General features: G+C 41.8%; 1 protein-coding gene across 4 annotated transcripts in view; it reads right to left on the bottom strand.

The window, feature by feature from the left end:
- The window catches only part of kiaa0825 (KIAA0825 ortholog), a 109731-nt gene that overhangs the window by 50727 nt on the left and 40335 nt on the right, over positions 1–18669 (bottom strand). For 3 of the 4 annotated variants that reach the window (XM_063897391.1, XM_063897393.1, XM_063897392.1), the window contains 6 exons: positions 18110–18340; positions 17716–18020; positions 17404–17510; positions 14962–15100; positions 12753–12908; positions 11176–11270 (listed from right to left, as the gene is read on the bottom strand). In XM_063897391.1, coding sequence (XP_063753461.1) covers positions 11176–11270; positions 12753–12908; positions 14962–15100; positions 17404–17510; positions 17716–18020; positions 18110–18340 — 1033 coding nt within the window. Of the gene's footprint in view, positions 1–11175; positions 11271–12752; positions 12909–14961; positions 15840–17403; positions 17511–17715; positions 18021–18109; positions 18341–18669 lie in introns of those variants that run through there. The other variant, XM_063897395.1, reaches the window with a different exon arrangement.

Genomic DNA, 18669 nt, shown 5'->3' with positions numbered 1-18669 from the left:
TCGGGATAGTACAAGATCTACATTTCAACATTTGAAGCTATTTAGAAACATTGGAAGAAAATAAAGCATTTAGGGTATCTTTTTCCTGAACGATTACGGTGTCTCACGATTGTTATCCGTCAGATACAGCACAGTATTTAAGAATCCCTTCCTTATCAACCAACTCTGAACATAGCTATATAATGTAGCTGCAATATGATCACAACCCAGTGCTATAACAGAGTCTTTCATCATGTTTCTGAGTGGACACACACACATGCACTCAGACACACACGCTTTCAACATCAGCAGATGCTTTCAACTATTAACATCATAGAAGCCGGATAAGTGTGCCCCCTCTTTTGCAACAACCACTGGGGAGGTGAGAGGCCTTGTAGTCAACATGCTGAAAGACTACTCAATGATCAAAGACTCAGAAAAACATGACCCATGATGGTTACTCTGAGAAGATAGGAGCAATGGGGAGGCAGAACAGGTAAAAGGAGAAAGAGTTGAAAGAGACATAGAGGAACAATCCGCAAAGGTGGGGGGAACAGAGAGTGGGAGGCAAGGGTAAGGGAGAGACTATCACACATTTTCCACTGGTCAACAGTAGAAAATATTAATTAAGCAATTAAGTGCTTTTTGGTTCATGAAGATTGAGTTTGGACTTAATGTGCTTCAACCTCAGTCACGTTCCATGTGCAGCAATGCATTGGTTTAATCTGGTTAGGGTGTCTATTTTTGAGCTGAAAAGTGTTGCTAAGTAATACAACAAACTTTAAATAGGTGAATGAAAATGATTATGCGTGAAAAACGGTCAGTTTAATATGCTAAAGCATTTACTCCAATTTGGTGAAAAAAGGACATGGTTTTGGACATAATGACATATAATCTAATGCTGGTTCATCAAACCTCATGTTGAGCATGGTAAGTTACATAATATCTTTGCAAAATCAAAAAAAGGAATTTTCTTCAATGGCTTTGGGCTCTATGTAATGTAGGTAGACATGACAAATCCTAAATACATTGAGAATTTTACAGGAGAAAAGAGACAAGAGATGAAAACAGATCAGAAGGGAGGGAGAAGGAGAAGTAGTCAAGGTTACAGAACAAGATAAAAACAGAGGGTGGATTCAATCTGGAGTATTCGCTTTAGCTGTATATAGACTTGTCAAGTGCACCTCTGTGCTTACCTGTAATGGCAGGGGCAGGAGGGCAGTACTGACTGATTTCAATTCAGCAAAAGCATGTCTGAGTAGGTCTAGGTGTGTGTGTGTGTGTGTGTGTGTGTGTGTGTGTGTGTGTGTGTGTGTGTGTGTGTGTGTGTGTGTGTGTGTGTGTGTGTGTGTGTGTGTATGATTGGGTTTGTGTATTCACTGTAAGACAAGACAAAGAAAGAGAGCGAGTGATTCAAAAAAAGGCAAAGAAGAAAATGGGAACAAGTGTAGAGAAAGCTCCTGGACGAAAGCTGGAGGCGCAGATGACCACATTAGAATATGAATCCAGGGCCATGGGCACTCTTGGCACTTAAAGAGCCCCTAAAGTCAAGTGTCAACTATTATGTGTCATCAGTGGTGACACAGGGTCACAGAGCAGGACGGCTGAGGTCAGCGACGGTGCTCACCCTCGCTCTCAACATGCACCATTAAACAGTCCCATAGTGTGCAAAAAGGACTAGCTGTCATTTGGTTCGAAAAAAAGCTTTGCAGTGAAAAGAACATCTATCCAGATTTTTACACAGGGTTTTCTTGTTCAGCATTAGACACTGTCTCTGATTTTCAATTAGGTGAACCAAGTCAATATTTGCACTCACACATTAAGGTAATGATATGATATTTTACATAATATGCGACATGTGCATTAAAGGCGGTAACATTAACAGATTTACGTAATTTCCTCCGATTAACTATCAAACAGCTACAAATAAAAAACACAGGCAACATGCTGAATGTATAAAATGCTTCAGTTGTTTGCTGCTAAACCAGCTCTGTAATTACCTGAAGGATGTTTTAATTGTGGCATGTTTTACTCTTAATATTACTCAACGCTTAAGCAGCCCTCCAAGTGAGATTGATTGGATAAATCAGTCGGAATTATGGGAAAACAGGAGGCCTGCCAATCAGTGAGTTCGAGTGAGTTTGTCTGTTTTCGGCATGTGTGGCTGGGGACGTGCCAGCGCATGAGCACATGTACATGTTTGTTCGGATGTGTGCATATCGATGTGGGAGTGTGTGTGAGTGTGTGTGAAAGTATATAGCGCTGACAGCTGGGCTTGTTCAAAAGGCTTACAGAGCATTCTGCCTGTTTGGGAAGCAAAAAGCGCACAGTCTATCTGAACAGAAATCTAAAACCTGTGTCAACAGCATAGTACAACTGGTATAAACAGCCACTGAGTCAACATGCTATCATTCACATACCAATAGAGAAGCAGCTCTGACTTTTAAGTGTAATATGCTGCAGTTTTTTAGACAAAAAGGTCAAAAAAAGACAGTTAATAAATACTACACTCCATGGAAGTATGAGAGTGACAGTGTTTATGTGGGCATGTGCATGTTTTCATGTGTTTTCCTGTGTTGATTGTGGTGTGTGTGTGTGTGTGTGTGTGTGTGTGTGTGTGTGTGTGTGTGTGTGTGTGTGTGTGTGTGTGTGTGTGTGTGTGTGTGTGTGTGTGTGTGTGTGTGTGTGTGTGTGTGTGTGTGTGTGTGTGCGTAGGTACGTTGTTTGTGTTTTGTGCATGTGTGTGTATTGGTTGCCAATGTGTGTACACGCAAATTTGACTCCACATTGTGTGTGCGAGTATACATGTGAGTCCATCAGCATGTCGGCGTCACAGCCCTTCACTAAATCCCAGATTAACAGTGACAGGCAGAGATCCCTCTAATTATCTCTTCCTGGACCACATGCAAATGGCAGAGCCGCACGGAGAGCAGCGATTGGCTGGGGCAGCCTGAGCGCTGCCGACGGGCTAATGATCCTGGCGACAGGATACAACCTCGTGATGTACCACCAAAAACAAACACTCGTTGTCAAACAGCTTCACACAGGAGTGTACAAACACACAGAAATGATGTTAAAGGTATTTATCTGGTGCCCTTTTTAGGTGTGACTTAGACTGAATAAGTATAGAGAGGCTTAAAGTCTTGCAAAATAATAAATCTATTTTTTGCTGCCAAAATAAAAATTAAGCTCTTATACCTTTTTGCAGGGGGGTGATCTCTCTAACCCCTATGCTGCAATTGTGCATCAGCACACATATGCAAATGTACATTGACATTAAAAATTGCCCTTGAATGAGTTAAACTACTATTCTTTGTTTACTCGTTAGCAATATCGAAAACACCACTTTTACCGTTTGATGTTTCTTGGCTCAATTCTGACTATCTAAACGAAATGTGTATTAATAGTTTTATTTCCTATATTGAATTATTACATCACTAAATGTTATATCTCTTTATTACAAAAATTAAATATTCAGCATTTCTCAAAGCTTAACTCAGTGTCACATCCAGAGGGTCTGAATAAAGATGGCACATGGAATAAAACAGTAATAAAATGATGGACTGGAACAGACGGTCACATTCTGGCTCTTGACAATGGACTGCTGCAGTCAGCTAAAAAGTCAACTCAGTAAATCAGCAGGAAACATGGCAACAGAGTCAAACAGTCCACCGTGTCTTGAACTGAGTCCCAGTCGATCTTAACTCGTTGACAAAACTGGTTCCAGGGGCAAAATATAAAAATAATTTTGCTGACGGAGCTGACCAAAACAAATACCCAGTGGACATACCAGAACTTCTGAGCAAAAGTTGCTACAAGGTTCCCAACTGTTTTCCATGGCAACAAGATGGTTGAAGGTAATGTGTGTGCAAACTGTTTAAATAGTTATAGGTATCACTACTACAAGGCTCATATGATAGTCCATTAGAGTACGCAATCTTATGTGGGACATGTCATTTTGATAAAATGAAGAGATGAAAACCAATATTTCTATTCACTTTACTCTAACATCAACGTGATGTGTTGTTAGTTTGTGCTTCTGATTTAAACACTGATAGAAAACAAAAACATGTTAAATAGACCATAAAGTTGCAGAATCATGGCTTGAATTCATATGTATTAATACTTAGCTTAAATACTTGATCATAAAAGTGATCTTGCAAGAGAATACTGCATCGGTGTCATCCTCAAGATTGTGCCATCATAGCAACAGAAATTCCTCCCCTCCAACACGCACTGAGGACAAAAGCATGGCTTTCTTGTGCCATGTGGAGCACTGTCTTTATATTTGTACCATTAAAATACCCAAGCGTATTCAGGGAGCCTTGGGAGTTGCCATTTTTAATCAGGAACGGGTGGCTTTGTTTTGTCCCTGTTCCATCCGTCCTTTCTCTCCATCCTTGGGGGGCTTTGCAATAGATTAAGTGGTATTTTCATTTAGCACTGGTGTAACAAAGTCTTCCCAACTATTTATCTATTGAAGGTTGGAAGTTGCAACAATCAAAGAGGTTGCTATTTATATTATGAAATGATCTGAAATCACAATATCTGTGAAAAAGAGGTCAGGTGAAAAGGCAGACAGTTCCCAACACACAAGGGATAACCAGATAATCCTGTTGAGAAGCTTGCCTTGTGGCATAAGCACCAGCAATCCTGTCAGTGAATAGTGATATTATTGTGACTATTGTAAACAATTGTAACCAATTCAACCCCTTTGGGAGGAGGATGTGATTGTAGCAGTGAACTGGTTAGTGTATGAGCTATGGTAAAAAGAAATTAGATGGAAATCCATAAAGGTCGCACATTTAACTTCAACACTTTTGCCTGAATGTTCTGTACAGTGAAAATAACAGGTGAAGTGTTCGACTATGTCAGCAGCACTTTCACTTAGAGCTGGACACAGAGAACAGTATGTATGGTATGCATTATTCAAAGTTAACTCAAATATATTCCAAGGCTTGACCACTGCAAACTCATCTCTATCAACTTTCATAGGAGGGTAAGTTCAAATTGATTAGGGTTACAAGGAATCAGGATGTAATGAGGGCACAAATACAAGTGGATAGGCACGGTTGTAGAAGAATATATTGTTCACCTGTACTGATCCACGAGTACAGAGTGCTGAAACACAGAGCAAAGTAATGACTAATGTCTTGTGTTTCTGTATTGGTTTGACCATGACCACTCTCTTTCTGAGTAGATAAATGTGTCTGGACACTCAAGATCGTTTTTAGAGGGACTCTACAAAAATGTCAAAGTATCACACAGAGGCCTCACGTTGGAGGTGAGAGGAGGTAAAGGGAGACCTAGAGATAAATACAACAGAGGGGAAAGAAAGGGAGAGAGGGGGGAGAGGAAAAGTGTGGCCGGCCTGCCTGCCTGGCTGACAGTTGACTCTGTTGGATGTGACTTTCACAGTCTGCTGGCGGTTTGTGTGGAAGCCATCACATCTGTGACTGGCCGTTTGATTAATGAGCCTCTCAGCTTGTCTGTGCAGTTTGAGGAGGGGCCACGGCCTTATCCCAGGCATCACTGATTTATTCGCCTTTGGAGCAAACCTCCAAATATCACACACTGAAATATAAGAGCGAACATTCACACGCATGCAGGCAGACACTTGTACGCCCTCCATGATATGCATACAGTGTACGCGTTGGTGCAGTGCAGATGCGTACGCACACAGGCGGGCTTGGAAGCAGACTCATGCACAAAAGCTCGCCCCTCTCCTTCACCACCTGCTTACGGCTAATGAAAACCTCAATGTGTCAGTGCTGTCCAGGGGTAGCGAAGACAAAACACACCATGTATAACCAAGCAGACAAAAGATGTATTCTGTCTCCACCAACACAAACTCCCATCCCTAGCTGTCAGTCAGTGGAGGGGACACACACAAGGGGATCGACGAGAGAAGAAAGAAGCCCTTCCTCAATGACACATCACACTCTCCTGATTTTCAAAAGTGACAAGTCTTTTGAATTTCTGGCCTCGAAAGACGGAGAGCCTGATGATGGCTTGAGAGCGTTTCGTCTTGTTTCTTTGGCAGCGGCAGCCATGAAATGTCACTCTGGCTAACCTTGAAGCTGTTTCCTCCTGTGTTGTTTAATGCTTCCAAGTCTAGGGCAACCAACTGCTCAAAATGGTACGGTAACATCACCCTTTAAGGCAGATAAATGATTCCAGAGATACTTCCAGGTACATAAATGTGCATTAGCATGTGCATACCGTCAAACAGGCATACTCATGCTCTCACACACACACAAACACACACAAAGCACCACGAACCGCAAGCACGCACTCCCTCATTCCCTGAAGCGTAAAGTAAGACCATTAATCCAGACACACTGAGATCCAGCTTCTCCCCAGGTTGATCAGCGTCCGTGGAGGAAGACGAACATTCTGACATATTTGTTTTTATTTTATTCCCTGAGAAAAAGGCCCGCCATATGGCAGAGCCCAGGAACAGATGGCGATTGCCCACTTCCTGAAAGCACAAGCGTCTATCGCTGCAATTTAAGGAGCCGCTCAAGCAAGAGAATGCCACAGACTGGCATTTTTCCACAAACTGCTATTGTTATGGACCTGAGGGGTAAGAGCAACAATGAGACAATGCGGAGGAAATGCTTTAGTGTTCCGTAGTTACAGTGTAGCTTACCATATTAAGCTACCAAATCTGTGGGTCAATGCTGTTAGTACTTTCTTACTGACAATGGGTGAAATAAAATCGTGATGACTAGCTCTTACTCGGAAGAGAAACAAATTAAAAGCACCAGACACAGCATATATAAACTTTACTGTTTGTCAATGTCTGAAGACTGCTGCCCCATGCTGGTTCTAGGAAACGGTACCTGAAGCAGTCAACCAGCGCAAGAGATGTAGGCATGAATGTCCTTGAATGATATTTGGTCCTTATGATGGAATGGGGGAGCCGCCCTGTGACACATCGAGCTTCATCCCTCATACTTGTCTACCCCTTATCAACCAGGTCAGAGGACCTCTTCTGCCATACAGACTCAAGGAAAGTGTCTCGAAAAGTCACCTTGGCATTTATCTGTGGCAATACTTTTTCACGTTTTTCAAATATTTGATGTATTTTCCTTGGATGGAAAAAAGAAATTAATTAAAAGCTGGTTTATAAAGACCTTGTAACAAAAAGGTAAATTAATGAAAGACATGGGTCGGCATTGCTGCTGTTAATTCCGACCTAGGGATTGTGTTGCTTTCCACTGTACAAAGCAACATTTAGAGTTATCCATAGAACACAGTTTGAAGAGGAACTACTTGGTATCAGTTAAATCATTTGGCACCTTGACTCCCTGCTTCTACAGCAAATGATGACTCATAATTTGAAGTCAATCTTTAGATCATGACAATCAACACAAAACCCTCAAAGCGCAATTTCTTCGAGGCGAAACGTCAAGCACATATTTAACCTGAATGTGTAATGTCATTGATTTGGGAATTTCATGAAAGAAACCTTGCTTTAAAGCTGCTAAAGACTCATTACAAAGGAACTGGGTGAATAAACACCAGGATGGTTGATATAAATCTGTACTGTAGTCCTATTGAGGTCTAAACATTGATCGTTGAATACTGTATAACGTGGTAATTCTGCAGTACACCTTTTTCAAAAGCCAACAGTACATTAGTATCCTGTCTGTGAAGGATAGTTGAAATGATTTAACTAGAGAAAGATAGTGTTTAGAAGATAACGATGGAATTATTCAAAAAGATTGATTACCTAATATTTTTTGTTATGAACGTGACCTAGACGCTTAGACTCAAATGCACGACTCGAGAAAGTTTCAAAGTAAAAAAAAAAAGGGTCTTTACTTGTGAAAAGGCAGGATATAACAAAAAATCACTCTTATGAGGGAAAACGTAGAAAAGCAAACGGTAAACTTGAAAACTAAATAAACTCAACGAAGGAGACAAACTACAAGGTATCTTGGCATGAATCACAGGCTCACTTGACAACACAAGGCACAAGACGAACTGGCACAGAAGAAAGGGAAATGAGGACTATATAAACAAGAGGTAATGGGAAACACGTGGCAACAATCAAGGGAGGGGCTGACAATCACACTGATAGGAAGACACACAAGGGCAGGAAGGATCTGAAACGACAGGGAAAAGTAAGTACCAAAATAAAACTGGAAGTGCAATGACAGGACAAGACAAGGTGAACAAAAAGAATTGACTAAACAGAAATCTAACCGGACTATGAACTAAACATGAAGCACATAAAATGAACCTGATTTTCTAACTAACATGACATGAATAAATCAGCAGACATGACGGGATATTACATTTCTCTAGGGAAAGATGCTATACAGATTGGGTGTACTGGGAGCCGTCTGGCTTTCAGTCAACCAGTTTTCCTCCCACAGTCAGTCCGTCATCTTTTTTTCCGGATCAATCCATTTTCTAAACCTGCCATTTATCTAAAAAGGCCAACAGGCTAGTAAACCACCTAGCCAGTCAAAACACCATGCAGCCTGTCACTAATCCACCCAGACTATTCAACTAATTCATGCTTCCTACATCCACATGGACAGTCATACCCTTACCAAGGCAGTGCCCCAGTTAATCAGCCATTTAGCTGCCAGCAAATAAGCAGGCAAAAAAGTTATCACACCCACAAGTTGTCCATCTATCCATTCAAACTTCCAGCCTGCCAGTAAGTCAGGTCAGCCAGTCAACCCTGGGGGTCCTAGGGTGGTATTAATCAGTCTGGTTTCTGCTGAAAAGCTCAATCTGCAGATGATGGATGAGCCATCGTGCTGAGGGAACTGAAGTGACAGGTGACAAAGAAGGACACACACACCTGTATAAATCCACTCTCACTCCTGTCTGGCTACATCGTCAAGGTAGCAGGGTGAAAATGCGTGTCCTAGTGTGTGTGTGTGTGTGTGTGTGTGTGTGTGTGTGTGTGTGTGTGTGTGTGTGTGTGTGTGTGTGTCTCAGCATGTGTCCTGCTCTGCTAATGAAGTCATCTGAACAGTGATTTAACAGCCCTGGTGTAAAAGCCTACCGCCCTTAACTCATAGCCTTGCTCCATTAGAATGTGATATAAACCCTGGGCACAATAACTGTCCTGCCACCGTAACAATATATAGGAGGCCAATGGGCCACACTGCTAACTCACACAGTCAAGGGAGCGGGAAAAAAATTATGTACAGGGAAGGGAAGTCATTCAAGGAGACTTAAATTCATAAAACCGAAAATACAGAACATAACAAGGTCACAATGATAGGTGTTTTCATACAGTATAAGACAGCGTCATTACTATTAAAATGGACGAAAGAATAAGCTGATATTCTCGGTTTTTTCCAGCAACTTGAATGACTAAAAGAGCAATTGTTGCGAAGCCTCTGTGAAAACAGCCGAGGGCACTTCAGTCTGCCGTTATGCAGAAAGCATTATCCTTATCTGAACCAACAAATGGATCAGTGGGTCCAACATCAGTGCGCTTATCCCGTGAATGGTCTTCTATAGCTTGAGAGATATTTTTGAGTCGGAGATGGATCTGAGGAAAACTTTGACAGCTTACATGTCGCCAGCCGTGAAACTAACTTCTTGCTCTGTGCAAGCGTCTCATGCAGAACCAAAGCCATTCTCCAAATCCTCCATGAAATCTGCTCCTCTGGCCCAACAAAGGGAGGCTAATGAGGCAAATAGCAGAATCTCAGACACTTTGATACTGTGAGATTAGGGTGAATTATATAACCTTTACCCCCTCCCACTCCCATCCTTCCTCATACTTTTTGGTACCATGGCAGTATTGACTGCTCTCGATCGCTCTCACTATTTCAAACTGCGACCAATCCGTCTTTTTTCTCTCTCTCCTCTGACCGACTTCATATCCACTACATTTGGTTTCTATTCATGTATGCCCCAACACTAATTTGGCTCAGTCAGCAATGACAGTGTCCGTTTTAACATGCAACAAAGCATCATGTAAGGGGAGGAACAATGGAGTGTGTGTATGTGTGTTAAGAGGGGGTAGAGGCATGAGGTTTCAAGGTTTCAAGGTTTTATTGGTCATATGCACAGCATATACAACGTATATGTTGGCAATGAAAATCTTATGTCCCATGCTCCTCCACCAACTCAACATACATGGTGCAAATAAGATAAATAAAATAGTGCAAAAAGAGGGAAAAATATTTACAATAACAACAATAAAGATTTGAGGATGTGAAATATATACATATGTGGAATACATTGAAAGTATTTAAATACTTTACACTGTTGAATGAGGAGGTATGGACAGATGCATATATTATGTATAACAGATGTATATGGCAGATATGTATAATATATAGATATGTGTACTATAAACACATATCTATATATTATACATATATGAAGGCGACAAAGCTCGTCACATCGCAGAGCTGCATACTTCACCCTTATTAGACCTGTGTCCTTGGCAGATGCAGAGCTTGCCCTTTGTTAGAAAGGTGTGTGTGTGTGTGTGTGTGTGTGTGTGTGTGTGTGTGTGTGTGTGTGTGTGTGTGTGTGTGTGTGTGTGTGTGTGTGTGTGTGTGTGTGTGTGTGTGTGTGTGTGTGTGTGTGTGTTACAATGGCGGTGATTTAGAATGGATTGGGCGTAGGCGTGTAGACAAGGTGCAATAGCCCCATGGCTCCCTGATAGCTGGCAGCGTGACAGCTGTGTATGGAGAACAGGGAACATCCTGAAGAATTGCCATCTAATATGTGTCATATACTTGCATAAATATTTATGCCCATTGCAAAGCAGAAGAGGAGAGTAGGGGGGAAGGTGGAGAATGGGACAGGAATGGTGGACTTGGGCAAAGAAACCCTGAATCAGGTGGCACTAATATCTTCTTCGCTAGCCCCAATTTTTCATACTTTTACTACCTTTCTGGTTGTTCCAAGCCTGAAAATTACCTGAAGAGCATGCATACCTCAGTTACTGAAATATGCACACAATGTGTCAATGCGAAGAGTCAGCCTTAACAAAAACAGGATCCCATGATTCAACACACACACACACAAACACACACACACTGATGCAGCAAATGTCTCTGTGGAGCAGGGCTTTTTTCAAGAAAAGCAAATCAAAAAGACCTGTGAGGATCGTATAAACACATGACAACACAAATACTCTTTGCACCGCCTTCCACCTGTCAGTGGACATGTGTCTATTCACAAGGGAAATGAGTGTTTTACCTGTTGGCCAGCAGAGTTTTGAAGGTGATCTGACTCATGCCCTGATAGGCTGGCAGCAGTTTTGGCCAGTCCCATGCCCAGTCGACCACTGCACTCTGTTGATGTATGAGGATAGGGTATTGTTAGTTATTAATCAGGGTTAATACCATCAGTGCATTACTGCTCCAGCTGGGACCCACTAACAAAGGAGGAGGGGGGTCCCCAGTGCAGGCTACCGACACCAGGCGATCAATCATGTCCGCACAAGAAGGTTTTTATTCCAATAAGACAGCAATTAATTTATAAATCCATTTGGGGGGATGTAGCCATCATTTATAGAAAGATAAATCAATTTTGGGAGGGAGTCGTTACTCTTGTGGCTGCTCTGCTTTTTTTCTTTTTCGTACCATCTTCAATGGCACCCCGCCAACCCCCCTCTCCCTCCTCCATTTCTTACTCTCTTTTTCTCTTTTTTGTAAACACATGCATTCGCACAAACCCAAACACACCTGGCACTAGCACCATATTGGGAAAGCAAATAAAAATCAGATTGCTTTGATTGTCAAAATGTCACCTTAACTCCAGGCTGAGTTTTATTGACTAAAGGAGGAGAACTCCACTCGTTCCCTCCATCCATTCACCACCCCCCTCTCTGCTCCTTCCTCATAGGTGATTGATGGATGTAACTTTTTTCCCCTCCACCCTCCATTTTATTTGACAAACAACACAGGCACCTGAAGCGGAGAAGGCATTTTAATCATTCTCTTAATAGGGTGTTTCTATGCAAAGCTATGCAGCATCCTGTGATAAGCCGAAAACAGGCCAAGTCTGAGGATTAAAACGTGTCTGTTCTTGAAAAACAATTGCAGCAAACAGAGCTACATTACAAGGGATGTAATGTGTGTATAAATCTAATCCTTATTTTTTTACAAAAATATACACACAAGCCTGTCTTGAGGAAATAGATTTTGTTGATTGTGTTGTATTATATCAGTCGTATGTCTCTTGAAAGTCGAGGAGAATGGCGGGTGAAAGCTGGCAACTCTCACTTTTAGTTAGACCTACCTGTAACTAAACTTATCCTCTTTATATGGAAAAAAAATCTAACAATTAACTGAACATCATGGTGGAACTCCTGGGGAATAGTTTGGGGTAAGAGGGTATACGGTTCAAAGCTCCAAAGAAGTGCACTTTCAGACTGCACTCTCCTTTAACATTATACATTCTTTTATGGAGAAGAAATCTCTTCTCATCTTTTCACCTTTTCAGCTTTCGTTTCTTCCTGCCAGTCTAACAGCTGCTTGGAAAAGGTAGCGACCTATGGAGAATAGGAAAGCCGAGCCCCAGAAAGACCTGACAACTTCAGAGATTGCCACAGTATCCAGTTCACTAGAGACTCTAACAGCTCCTAACCTTCAACATTAAGCTTCTGGCCTTGGGAAGAAGCAAAAATGACATCACCCTGCACATCACAAGTACATCCACACAGTACAAAGTCTAAAGACACATAGTTGCTCCAGAGCTTGAGCTACAATAAATATTACAAAAATGCTACCAAATTAAAATGTGATGACAACTTGTAAAACTGCTTGACAAACCTGATCCAGCTTCTTCTTGCCAACATGATCAAACTGGTGGAGAGGGTTGAAACAGTCAGTGTCCATGCGACTCTCAGAGCCAAGGTCAAAGTTAACCAAGTGAGGATGACCACTGGGCGAGTTTGTGCTTCCACTTAGTTTAGACATCAGTAATTCCTGTATCCAAGGCGGAAGTGAAGAGAGAGGGAAAACCAGAGACAGAGAGGAGGGAGGTTGAAAAAGACATATCATGACTGACATACTCTCACATAATTCTATGATGACCAAATGAGAGAGGCCAAAAAGTTGTTTTAAAAGCAAAACTTCCTCAAACTGAATGATTGATGGAGCAAAGTGAAGGACATTCAGCATTTAGACATTAGGATTTGTCTTTACTATTGCAATATCCATCCATGTTTTCCAAACTGATCACTCACAAAAGTGTAAAAAACCCAATATGCTCAGAAACATCACTATAGGCCAATTATAATGTGTATAGAACAAGAAGTGTTTTAACAACACCCGTAAACGTTCTACTTTTGTTTATGTAACCTTTGCTTTGTTTTTGTAGTTCATGTGTCTTTTCGAGATGGACAGTATAAAGTAATAAGTATGTGTACATCTCTTTAAGTGTGTGCGTACATGTACAGTACATGGGCATCCCGGTGTGAATTCACTATATTCCCATCCGTCAGCTCGACATGGCCTCTGAACCTCCTATCCCCTCCCCCCACCACCAGCCCGGTCTGTCCCTGACCCGCATGTTCTTGCATCGACCTTGGCTCGTTGGAGATACTCGAGCTAGCAGGAGGGTTACTCATAGCCTACTTGGGAATACTATTGACTTTCTATTCAATTGCTACACAGAGTTATAGCCTTTTCACTGATTCTATCAACAGCAAAATAATGTATATGTTTGTGTTATTCCACTCTGTGTCCGGATTGACGGTCTATAGGAGGACCATGTCTCTAAGAATCACAAGTCTCAAAACAACTTTTCTGAAGAAAACTCTATTATTACTCTACTGAATCTAAAAGTGCAGATTATAAGGTGTTGTGCCTCTTTAAGGAAGTGTGAATGAACTATATGATATCTATTTATTAAGATTTATTTTTTATTTTCATTTAATTTGAGCTTGATTCATGTTTTTTTTTCATAATCTATGAAATTACCTTTTGCGCTTTGTTTTGATGCCTTAAATATTTTGTGTAAATCATTTTTAATTGTCCTGTTATTGATATGTGCTATCTATATTAACTTGCCTTGTCAGATAATTTATAACAAATAATACCCAAAAAAGACTTACTAGTTAATATTTGCTAAGGAATTCCAACCGATTAACAATATGATTCATCGTTTCCTCAAAATGAGAGTATAATCTCATCACCTTTTCCAAAAGGTTTATGTCCTCAGTATGAACCATTGGGCCTGAATGTCAGAGCCAGGATGGGTAAATTGGAAAGGATTAGGTGATTGGAATAATCCACATTTTGCTCTTTTATAATGTAATATTTCTACAGGGTATTGCAGACCTCATCCCATTATTGATAATCTTTCCCTCTTTAAGAGTCATTATGGTAAGATGTAAGCCCAAACAAGTGATTCAGGGGGTCATGCATACAGTAGATAGTATTTCCTTTGTGATATACAGTCGCAAGAGATAGTTTGTCGGATGTAAATGTAGTGTGCTTTAGATAATGGATGTTTTCTTTTTATATATTTTGCTAAAGAAAGTCCTGAAGAGGTGTTTTAGAAACAGTTAAAATGAATTGTACCTGCATGCGAGTTTCTTTATTTAACACTTTTTATGTAGTTGTAACTTCCAGGAGTCCAAACTCTCTTTAACCCACTTGTTTTACCAACTCTCTATATTTTTCTGAATTAACTCAGGCACATTTCATTCAGTTAAACTTTTCTTTCTCTGAAGAGAGTTTAGCTTAGAAAACTTTTTTTAAGACCCACTGCTTTTTGTCCCTCAGATCTCCTCCAAAGAGTTCTATGCTGAATGTGGTAACTCCATGCGTCTCCCTCTATTCTACTTGTGGTGAGAGTATAACACCGGAAACCACTGAAGGTTTGCACCCTTGAGGTCACCTGAACAGCAGAAGATCAGAACAAGCAGACTGCACACAAGCAGCAGCCCTCTTCCCTCTGTCTCCCCCTCCTGAACAGCCTGCGGCCTCAGGCCAGCAGCCACCTAATTGCTGGGGAGAGGGAGTGCTTCCCTACCTCATTGCCTTGGATGATGTGATAGATCTGCCTCAGGTAGTCGCTGCCACCTGCTTTGTGGCAGACCTCCAGCAGCATCAGGCCTATTTTCTGCTCAGTCAGTTCAGCGACTCCGCTCTCCTTTCCTCGCTCAAAAACACTAGGAGAGAAACAGAGATAGGAAAAAGAGGAGATGAGAGAGTAAACACAAAGACAGAAAAAAACAGGCTAAGAGGAAAGAGAGGAAACAGGAAGAGGGAGGGTGTCAGCTTGTGTCTCTATTACACCTCTGGGTGAGAAAGTACTTTTTTGTTAAGTGAATAATTCTGGGTTCACAATTTAGAATTTGCTCTACAAAAAACAATTAACTAAAACACGACTCCTGAGATTAGACAAATTGTGAAAGGGTTAGATAACACAATAATTTTACTGTTTTCATTTCCATTCATGAGATACATAGGGGAATTTGACCGAAGTGTGCTGGGGCACTAAAAGTGATTGGTGTGTGTGTTCTTAAGTGTGTATGTGTGTGTAACTGTGTGTCAAGGTCCTTATGCATGTACATTCCCCAACCCTGGCAGACGCCCGCATCATTTTCCTGCCCTTCCTGTATGGATGGATATCACCCTACCGTCCATCAAACCTTTCCTTCACATACACTTCCTGTCATTGTTCCTGCTCTCTCTCTCTTCCCCTTTGTAATTATAAGGTGGCAGAAACGGTGTCGCCTGTCAGCCAGCCATTGGCTGCTTGACATTGAGAGTGGCAAAGGAAGAGGAGTCCCCTCTCGTCCATGAACATCCCCTCATTCTTTTGCAGGCGGCCCGGCGGTAGTGTTGACGACGATGGTGGCTGTGCATCCGTGTCAGCACCTGTGCTGTATCCTTTCCTGTCCATCACTGTGCAGGTGAAGCAGATGATTGGATTCAGTCAGCGGGGTGATTAATGAGGGCCCCTCCGGATTTGGGACAGCCTATCAATCATGTCATTAGGGCCAATGTGCCCTGAAAGAGGCAGACCTCCGCCAAGGAATAACTGCATTCATCTTCATCTGTGTATGCATCCCGTCAGCCCAGCCAGGGTCACCATGATGGAGAACAATAATCTTCTCCTCTACAAATTACTTTGCAAAGACAAGGTGGGTGGTGTGGGGAGGGGGGTGCAGTTGGGAAAGGAAGGAGGGAAAGTGGGAAGAGGGGACAGAGATGGGAGGGCTCGCACGGGGCAAATGTTCTTTGTTGAGGGGTGTACTCTCCTGTGTGGGGTGTGTGTGGGGTGTGTGTGTGTGTGTGTGTGTGTGTGTGTGTGTGTGTGTGTGTGTGTGTGTGTGTGTGTGTGTGTATGTGTGTGTGTGTGTGTGTGTGTGTGTGTGTGTGTGTGTGTGTGTTTGTGTGTGTGTGTGTGAGCTGCTATGAGTGGAGTGCAAGTTGTTTTTGGAGTTATTACACCACTCTCTCTCTTTCTCTCCCCCCCCTCTCTTTCTGACACTGTATTCTGATTGTTTACAAGCCAGGCGTCACTTCCCTGTGAAGGTTAGTTTAATGAATAGTAATGATCCCACTGAATGCCTCCGACAGGTGATACATAATCACTCTTCTTTCACTTTTCCACTCAGCCCCCTCTAAACCTCTCCGTTGCCCGTCTCTTCTCTCCCCCCCATCTCGACCCTCTTCCTGTCACTGGAACAGACAGCATTTCCTAGAACTGGCTGTGATCTAATCAGTGTCTTTATTTATTTCATTCTTTTTTTCTCTTTTAATTTTTACATGTTGTGGTACGGGGCTGAATCACCTTTTTATGAGGATGGATGCATCCAAAGTTTGTTATGATGAAGTGAGCGACCAGAGGCACAGTTTCTGGGAACAAGCTACAAAACGGCGAGCCAAAGGTCACAGATCCGCCCCAAAGTGAAAGCTGTTTTCCCATCACTCCAGCCTGCAGTCCACTCAGTCAGACACCATGTCCATCATTCACCACAACAAACACATCTGAGAATCATTGATCTTACTCATGAAGCTTTAAAATGAAAAATGATCTTGATGATACGATACATCAGAATTTAAATGCTCAATTAAAAATAAGCATATCTGAGCTGCCTTCTTTTTCATTGTTTTATCCAGTATTTTTTGGGAATGTCAAGTAGTTTACTACACCATCAGTCAGTTTGATCAGTTTGAACCACCTCCTTCATCAGCACTCAATCTCAATTACTACTGATTAATCACTAAAATGATTTACTGGGAAATTCACTTTATAAAAAGATGTTTTTACGATCAAAATTATCTGGAAAAAATATACCTCAATTTTTGGTGAAGCCCCACATGCATAATCAATATCAATTGGGACTCATGATGGAAAGCCTCAATATAGTTCTTTCCTGAATGGATGAAAACAGTAATATAAACGACATCAATACCATTCTGACCTTCACCTTTTGCTAAATCCTCGCAGTTGACCTCTCACCTGTCTGAGCAGAGCTTGCGGGCCTTGTGCAGCTGCATGTTTGTCCACTTTGGTCTTTTCTCCTCCAGAGTCTGCAGCACTTTGTGCACTGATGGTTTGGGAATGCCCTGTCGGACAAACAGCAGACCATTAAGGTTAATAAGTCAGAATTGTTGGCACACATTAAATCGACCATCAATATGATACAAGGATGGTATCAGTGTTATTAAAAACACAACAGGTTGGTATAATATTCTCAGTTACCCAATATCCTACTCGTTAATATAGATAGTATTGTTATGATTATTACTTTACATTAACCTGAGTACTTACCTTCTGTTGAATGCCCATGGTAGCCTGTAGGCACTCAGCCAGCAGGGACAGAGGTTCCTTTGCCCCACGGTTCAGGGACAGACCACTGATCTGTTCTAGTGTGTCAGGGTCCTCCAGGCCCTGGATCAGACAGCCTAACAGGGCCCAGAGTAACAGGCCCATTAAGCGCAGCTGCCGAGCTTGCTGGGAGAGGTGTTTCTCTGCAACTTGGAAGAGGTAGCGGATGGGAAGAGGTATGGATGCTACGGCCAAGGGCAGGTTGGTGAAAATGAGGGATAAGGCTTGGATAGTAACGGATATGACAGCTGGAAGAAGAAGGAAATGTTAGCCTTTCAAAAAATAACCCGCACATTTTTTATTGCTTATTTCAAAATGTGACAACCAACATGCATACTCTTAGTGGCAGTCTCCTTTCCCCTTGCTTCCAGTGGTGTGAAGTTCCACTCCTTGGGTATTTTAGCCAGGATGCTCTCTGGTACATTTTGCTTTAACAAAGCTCCACTAGGCTCCTCCGCGGCCTGCCAACCACTGACCATTGAGACCAGGTGTACCAGGATGCTGTTGGTAGACTTGGTGATGATCGTTCGGACACAGCTGATCACTACAGGAACAGGCCGGGTCGTGTCTGAGAGAAATCGTTAATGAAATGCAGTAGTTAAAGAAGGCTGGCTGAAAGACATTCCTATCTATCACTGATTTTTAAAGCTGCAATAAAATAAAACATTAACAAGCATCAAGTTCATGTAAGGTTGTGTCAAATGTGTAGCAAGGTCTGAAGCCAGTGAAAAAGACAATACCCACGTGAATTAACAATTTGGAATAAAACACCTCTACTCTACCAGGTTAACAAACAAAAAATGGGATGCAAGGTACAACATTTTTTAGACCACCATCTGACAAACTCACTAGTCAATTTAGAAAAATAATGAATAGAAATTAACTTCAGAATATGAG

Source organism: Eleginops maclovinus, chromosome 12, assembly GCF_036324505.1.
Source record: "Eleginops maclovinus isolate JMC-PN-2008 ecotype Puerto Natales chromosome 12, JC_Emac_rtc_rv5, whole genome shotgun sequence".
NCBI lineage: Eukaryota > Metazoa > Chordata > Actinopteri > Perciformes > Eleginopidae > Eleginops > Eleginops maclovinus.
The sequence above is the reverse complement of the archived record's forward strand: the minus strand, read 5'-3'. Positions and strand labels throughout refer to the sequence as shown.